This window comes from Cucumis melo, chromosome 6 (assembly GCF_025177605.1).
Source record: "Cucumis melo cultivar AY chromosome 6, USDA_Cmelo_AY_1.0, whole genome shotgun sequence".
Classification (NCBI taxonomy): Eukaryota; Viridiplantae; Streptophyta; class Magnoliopsida; order Cucurbitales; family Cucurbitaceae; genus Cucumis; species Cucumis melo.
The window spans coordinates 23,209,598-23,217,803 of NC_066862.1; the positions used below are offsets into that span (position 1 = coordinate 23,209,598).

Below are 8,206 nucleotides of genomic sequence, written 5' to 3' on the forward strand. Positions count from 1 at the left end.
TGAATTTTTCTTGTTCTTGGCATTTTTTTAAATTAATTAATTTTTTTTAGTGCACAATTAATTCCCAATTAATTTTTTATTTGCCAAAATTATGAAGGAAATTTTTCTTTTGTTTAAAGAAGAAGTTAAGGGCTTTAGTTAATATTGCAAGAATTAAACTAATTCTCTTTTCTACTATTGATCAAAATTCTTCGAAGATCAAGTAATCTTGTGAAGAATCTTGAATCAAGAAGCCCTCTTAATTAAGCATGATTCAATTCTCAATCATCTTTGATTCAATGATAAGAAGAGACTAATAACCTAAGCCCATTCCTCAATTTTCTTATTGAATTTCAATCTTTAATTTCTTTCTCTTGTGAATTGACTTGCAATTTAAATTTTTCCTTGATTCTTGGTCCTTATTGATTTTTTCCAAATTATTTTCAATATTTTTCTTTTCTTTTTGTCACTAATTTCATCTCTTTGAAGCTTTTATTCAAGAAATTTTACTTCGCCTCACTCTCTTGGGTTTAACACCTGTTCTTGCACCTATCTACGGTAAGAGTAAGGGTAAACTACAAATATTTTTTGTCAAAGGGAATCTAGGTAAGCACTCTTTTTCAAAAATTTTAATTTCTGAATGTACTTGTATTTAATAAAGACCTTACCTACATTGCATAATTCTTTACACATACAAAATCGCCTTTGTCAAACACCGTTGACTTTATAAACTGACTATTTTGATTATGATGACATAGGTCACTTAATCTTAATCCTGAGGTAACTATGAACTTCTGTTCAAATGGTATTATTCTTAGATCTGTACAGGTGAGGACAGCTCAATGAGGCTGGTCCGATAAGCCTCCCACTTTAGAGGTAAGATTGGATGGATGGTTAGGGACATAGGGTGCAACACGAAATTCACTTTTACCCGCTTTAGGGTTAGTAGATAGGTTGTTCCTTTAAGGACTAAATCCAGGTTTTGAACAAGGGATCCCACCCTCTCATTGGCCCTTGATAAATTCGGTTTATAGGTTGGACCTTAAACCAAATGTTCAATAGTGAATCGTAGGACTTAAGAAACAAGATGTAGTCTCAGGGGTAAAACGGTACTTTGACTTAGCTGAGGTTACGAACAACTTATGAAAGATTAACTTACTGTTTATGGTTATATCAAATGAACATAAATATATATATACGGAGGGGAGTGCAACTACGAGATTTTAGTTAAATGACCCGTTAGTTAACGAATGTTGATTAGCTTTGTCTAAAATGGTTCCGTTAATTAATCTCAGATCGTTGGAGCCCATGATCTATAGTTCTTTTAGGTTCCCCTACTAGCTCATATGGAATTAACTCAGAACAATATGTTGGAATAATTTGAATTGTTCGAATTAGGCAGATAGAGAGAAACCGATAAATATATATAATATAACCATCAATTATAAAGCTTTATGTTGAAATGTGATTTAAATATTAAAAATATGAATACGGATTCATATTCAAAAGCTTAAAATTGATGGAAATGGTCAAAGTTGTGAAAAGTCAAAATGTTGACTTTTGACTTTGAAAAGTCAAACTTTGACCTTGAAAAGTCAAACTTTGACCTGCTTTATATTCAAATGTGATTTGAATTTCAGAAAAAGGAATGCGGATTCATGCTCAGGAGGTCGAAATTATTCAAGACGAAAGAAATGATAAAAAGTCAAAATGTTGACTTTTGACTTTGACTTAATTGGTCAAACGACCATATTGGACTAAAGTTAGTGGAAAAATCCAACATTTTTTGGATAATTCTACTAACACTTAGTGGGACAGGTATTTACATAAAATGTAAATATATAGGTCATTAAGTTAAAGTGGAGAATGAGGATTTGATTTTGTATGAAAATTTTTCATGCATTTTGCATATAAATTTTATATAAAAATATGTTTTGCACATTCTTTTAAAAACCTTTTGATAATTTGGAGAAATCATTCAAAACATTCAAGAACTTTTCTCACCTCTCTCCTATAACCAATTTGTTGGTTTCTTAATTTCCACCTTCAAATTCGATCTCTCTCTAACTTTTTCTTCACTTAACGAGTCTCACATCCCGGTTCTAGGTCCCAAAAATAGGAGGTCAACACTAGTAATTGTCTCGATTCGTGATCGTGAGGAGATTTCGAGTATTGGGGAGCTTTAAAGGTATGTATTTCTCTTAACCCTAATTAATGTAATAAGGTTGTTTTTAAGGATGTTAACTTCTAAATTAGTTTAGATGCATCTAGAGTAATTTTAGATTCGTTCTTCCGCTGCGTTTGTCTCGATTTTCTATCACATCAAATAGTAATTAGATTGCAATCAATAGTAGTAACAATCAATATCACATAGAAATCACAAATTAAAATAATTTGGAGCATTATATTTAAGGCAAGGAGTGACTTATAATAGTTTGGGGATTATAATAGTCTGTATTTAGGGTGCAAACTATTATAGTCTGTGTTATTATAAGCTGTGATTGAGGTGAAAATTATTGTAATCTATGTTATTATAAATTGTGTTTAGGTGGAGACTATTATAATATGGGTTTTTCACTATTTTTTTCTACATATATACTGTACATGAAATAAAATTTTTTCTTCAATTGGTTTTATTAAATCTTGTTAGTTATGATATTCATTTAATAAATTTAGCTTCAAATTTGGCTTTTCATTACTTTTTTTTTCCATGCATATATATGGTACATGAAAAACACATAAATCATAAATTAATATGATTAAATCTTCTTAATTAGGATCTTCATTTTGTAAATTTATGGTTATTAATTACGATCATCATTTTGTAAATTTATGGTTAACCTTCACAAAATTTATTTCCTCATATCTTTAGATTATTGTGTTTGAAATTAGCTTAAGCATATATGGTACATTTTTCTTTGTTTACTTATAACTTTTACTCGCGTGAAGTATGTACTATGCGATATATGCAAAGTTAATTAGTGGATCTGTCATTCAAAAGCTTTAATAATGTTACTGAACATGGTATTTAGGTTAGGGTTATGTGATAAAAGGTGCATGCCGTACCTATGCATTTCTAAACGCATGAATTGTTGAAATTTATGTCCTAAAACTCGTAGTTTGTAATCATATTCTATTCAATAAAGTCGTTATTGAGAAACTGAATACTATAATCTTAAATCCAATAAACTAAGGTCCTGAGGCTATTTTGAGTAAACTTTAACTTTATGTAGAGACGTAAACATGGATTAAGTTCGAGTATATAGCCTAGATAGTCTATAATATGTGAATAAAGGTTAGGCGGCTTATTTAGAGAAACTATGGATGCGACCCACTTTGTAGTTAGTACAAATGAGGTAATCTTGAATTGTTCATGTAGAGACATGAAAGTGGGGGCATCCTATGTAAAGGATTTATATAAGACTGAACCATGAAATAGTCACTTTTAGGTTATAACGTCGTTTACTTTTTAAAATTGATTATCTCGATTATTGATGATATGGGTAACTTAATCTTAATAATTAGCTAAATGTGAACTCATGTTCACATGAGATTATCTTTAGATTTGCATAGGTGAGGGAAACTCATTAGCGTTGGCGTAATAAGCTTCCCATTTCAGGGGTAAAATCGGGTGAATAGTTGGAAACATAGGATGCAAGGCGAAATTCACTCCTACCTGCTTTAGGGTTAGTAGAAAGGTTGTTCCCTTAAGGACTGAATCCAAGTCTTCAACAAGGGGCCTCACCCTCTCATTTTCAAGAGAGGGATTTGGTTTATAAGTTAGATCATAAACCAATTATTCAATAGTGGATCAGTGAAACTTAAGGAGCAAGTTGTAGTCTCAGGGGTAAAATGGTATTTTGACCTAACAAATTTTATGAACAACAACCTTTTATTGATTAGTGTTATACCAAATGGACACAAATATATCTATAGTGAGGGGAGTGCAACTATAAGACTTTAGTGGAATTACCCATTAGTTAACGAATGTTGATTAACTCGATTAAAAAAGTTTAGCTAGTTAACCTCGCATTGTTGGAGCCCATGATCTATAGATCCATTAGGTTCCCCTGCTAGCTCATATGGAATAAACTTAGAACAGTATGATGGAATGAGTCGAATTGTTCAAATTAAGAGAGAAGAGAGAAACTGACAAGTATACGTGATATAACCGTCGAATTTTAGATTACAAATAGAACTTTATGTTTAAACGAGATTTAAATATTAAAGATATGAATGCGAATTCATACTTGAAAGCTTGAAAAATATGGAAATAATCAAAGTTGTAAAAAGTCAAAATGTGGACTTTTGACTTTTAAAAGTCAAACTTTAACCGACAATATATTCAAATATAATTTAAGTCTTGAGAAAATGAATGTGGATTCATGCTCGAGATCAAAATTAGTCAAGAAGGTCAAATGGTAAAAAGTCAAAATGTTGACTTTTGACTTGAAAAGTCATGTTTGACTTTCACTAGAAAGGTCAAATGACCATTTTGCTCCTTGACCAAAGTTAGTGGGAAAATCCAACATTTTGTTGGATAATCCCACTAACTCTTTATGGACTAAGCGGAGGCTCATGGTGATGACACCAAGCCCACTAAAAGAAAAGGGAATGGTGAATAAATCCACTAATGGTTAGTGGACTGTGAGGTGTTGGGCTTTGGTGATTCAATCACATGTAAATTTTGTATGTAATTTATTTATAATAGGGTAATTTTTTCAAAATTTAAAAAACTTTTGTCCACTTTGTTTTTCACTTAAAAAAAATTAAAATCACCAAAGCTTTTCCCAGTTACCTTTCTATAGTTTCCATCACTTTCTCACTCAAATCCTTCTTCCTTCGGGTCCCACAACCCGATTCTTCATCTAAAGGATAGTAGCTAACTACTAGTGGTGATTCAAGTTTATAATCGAGGTGTAGATGGTTATTTCAAAACTACAAAGGTGTAAAACTTCCCCTAAACCCTAAGTCCTTTTAGTTTAGGGTTGCATGTTAATTAAATGCAATTATGGTATTTTTCGATTCTTTTATTCATTGTGCATGTCTATTTTCTTTCAAAAATGAAATGTTAGTACAAGTTATCCTCTTTCTCGCCTAAGTGCAACCAGTGAAAGAGGTTTCCTGGTAAGTCGAAGTTCAAACACAGGTAACTAGCTTCCTAAATTAATCTATCTCGCATCACAACCTTGTGTGGTAAGTATATTGTTCCTAACTATTTACACTAATGGTGAAAATAAGAGTAGCAAGGTGAATATTGCGGTGAAATGCGATCAAACATGAATTCATTGCTTTGGTGTGGAAGTGAAGGAAAATTTAGTTAATCATATGTAAAACATAAGAGTTTAACACTTTAAGACGATACAAAGCATCTATTAACTTTAGAATTAAGGTGAGCAACCTCTCGGTGCTTATGTCATACTTGCTCCCCTCTCGGGATCCAAATACTTGAAGTTAATTTATGATTCGTATCTATTCTATTTGTTTGAAGTATAAGTAATTTGTTCTTATTAAGGCGAGCAACCTCTTGGTGCCTTCACCACACATATCGTTCGTCTCTGAGATATATGCAAGAAACAAATTTGACGTACAATCTCCTTGCCTATGGTTAACAAAACACGAGTTATCAAGAGTCAAGTGATAACATGCGCTACTTTATCTTTTCACTTGAAGAAGATAAGGTATTAATGGTCGTATTTGGCTAAACAAGACTTATAATGCATTCAAGCAAAATCTCTAGTGTTAAAACAACTTACATTGTGCAAACAATTAACTAAGCATGCTATTAAGGGAAAGATAAAGAAATATGGGAGAATGATAGAAAGAAAACATCGATATTATAAATAAACCTTTAGGCCTCTCAACCATGGAGTTAATATTATAAATCAATGTTACAAAATACGCAAATGGAACATAGAAAAGTGAAGCAAGCTACAGAGTAATAGTGTTCACATACTCTTTGGCTCTGGGTTTTGCCTTTACATGTAGGAGAAATGGAAGAGGGGAATCTCTCTCTCTCTCTTTCAGACTCTCACTTAACATAGATAAAGAATTAGAGGGAAAAAGCTCTTGCTCTCTACAACACAGTTTGCAAAAATTTGCACACGCCCAATGAAGAAGAAGCCTCTTATTTATAGACGAAAAGTGATGTGACAGGACGGTATAGGCAGCAGACAACATAAGCTATAATGCTTCGTCCCAAGCACCTCCTTTCTAGGCCTGAGATGATGGCGTGAATCCAATTGAGATCGCTCCTCTCCTGAATGACACCAACTGACCCTTCGACTTCTAACAATTATCGGAAAAAGCAAGCGGAAGCTAGAGACACAAAACTTAGAACATAACTTTATTGACAACTAAGATTCAAAGAAACAGACTTTAACTCTAACCTTTGAATAACTTGAATCAAATTTTCCTGACAGTAGTAAGCCTAGCACCCCGATCAACACAACCTGTACCTAGAAAATGGAAAATATTTTAAAGAGTATGAGCTAAACAAGCCCCGTGAGTGATGAGTTTTCACAAACATTTCATAAACCTTCGTAAAGACAGTAACTTAATTCATAAATCCTTTGAAAACAATAACGTAAGCAATAACAAGAAACTTTCAATAACACTAAACCAAATCCTTGCTTTTCTTAAACATAAACAATAACAACACTTTGAACTTAATAAGCATTTAAGAAGTAGTAAGTCAAATCCTTGATATTTTATAAACCTTTTGTAACAATAAACAATGAACAATAACATGAATACCTTAACTTTATAAATAGTAACTTAAACCCTCATGTTTTCTACTCGAACCTCAAGTACCTACTCCTGTGAGGTGGTAGAGGTTACTCAATACCAGCTCGATATCTCAGAGATAACATCCTCAACCTATATTCCTGCGAGGTAGGCATCCCTAGCTCGATTTTGAAGATAAGTGTCACTACCTCTCCTTAGTGCCCCTTATCCTACCCCATTAAGGGCTGATTTGAAGATAACTTGGTTTCGAGAAAACATTTATAAAACCATAAGCTTCAAACCATTTAAGAGTTCATTTTGCATAAAACAAACCTTCTCCTTTAAAGATCCTTTTGCATAAAGCAAATCTTGACCTTTTAAAGATCCTTTTGCATAAAGCAAATGTTTACCTTTTAAAGATCCTTTTGCATAAAGCTATAAAGATCCAACTCATTATACTAAGTTGAGGTCATTATTATCAAATCCAATTACAGTTTTATTTCAATCAATAGAGAAAGAGAAAAACCAAGTCTTAATAAAGACTTTCAATTACTCGTTATAACTCATAATTTGGAAAAATAGAAATAAATATATACTAGAAAAATTTAGTCCTAGTTCGGGGCCTATCTAACTTTTAAAGAAAAATAACATTAAAATACTTCATAAGTTCGATAGATTCTAAATACTAAAGCCAAAATATTGAAAACATGGATGGCGTAAGCAATATAAAATTTTTTATGGCACGTCAAGAATACTTCTTGTTTGTCATTCACCAGCTTTTCTCTACCTTCAGCTTTTCTCTACCTTTACCTCTTCCTGAAAAATTAAATATAGAAAGAGTGAGTAGAAAGATATACTCAGTAAAGGACCCATTATTAGTCCTGCTAGGTGTCTATTAATTTTCCATTAGGGTCCCATAAGGAAGTACCCAAAACTATCGTGCTCCCAAACACACGCGATCTAATGATCCCATAGGAACACGTCTAGTTTGTTGGTAAACTCGAAAGGAACACCTAAGGGAATCGAGTTTTAAGTGACCCCGTTGGACCACTCATAAAATATATCATGACAGACTGGTGGTCTTATTGAACTCACAGTCATAAATCTGTGAAAGGTGGTGATTCGGATAGACACCTATGTAGGTACAACCCTAATAGCCAAAGTTAATAGAACACCATAGTCCATAGCATATAGCAACATCATAAACATCATAAAAATGGCATGAATACCAATCATAATGTCCTTACCATGTGATTAATATATCATGCATCCTAACATATCAGTCATCCATAACAGTCATTAATATCAGTCATCAACATCAATACATTATACATCTTAGCTACATCAATGCATAATGAAAAATACATGCAAGCTCCTTAATTTTATTTTCGAGGTTTAGTAGTAGAATCTCTTACATGAGAGATTAGCTAACTAATAATCCCTAGATAGTAGTCAATTATCCAATGAACCAATTCTCCAAAGACCTAATCCTAAACAAAAA

The 8,206-nt window shown here is 32.5% G+C and overlaps 1 protein-coding gene across 1 annotated transcript in view; it reads right to left on the minus strand.

Moving 5' to 3' along the window:
- Positions 1 to 6,192: 6,192 nt before the first annotated feature.
- Positions 6,193 to 8,206, minus strand: part of LOC127149723 (uncharacterized) — a 4,981-nt gene continuing 2,967 nt past the window's right edge. The window contains exons 2-4 of the mRNA XM_051085589.1: positions 7,039 to 7,140; positions 6,369 to 6,437; positions 6,193 to 6,267 (exon numbers count right to left, since the gene is read on the minus strand). Coding sequence (XP_050941546.1) covers positions 6,193 to 6,267; positions 6,369 to 6,437; positions 7,039 to 7,140 — 246 coding nt within the window. The remainder of the gene's footprint in view (positions 6,268 to 6,368; positions 6,438 to 7,038; positions 7,141 to 8,206) is intronic.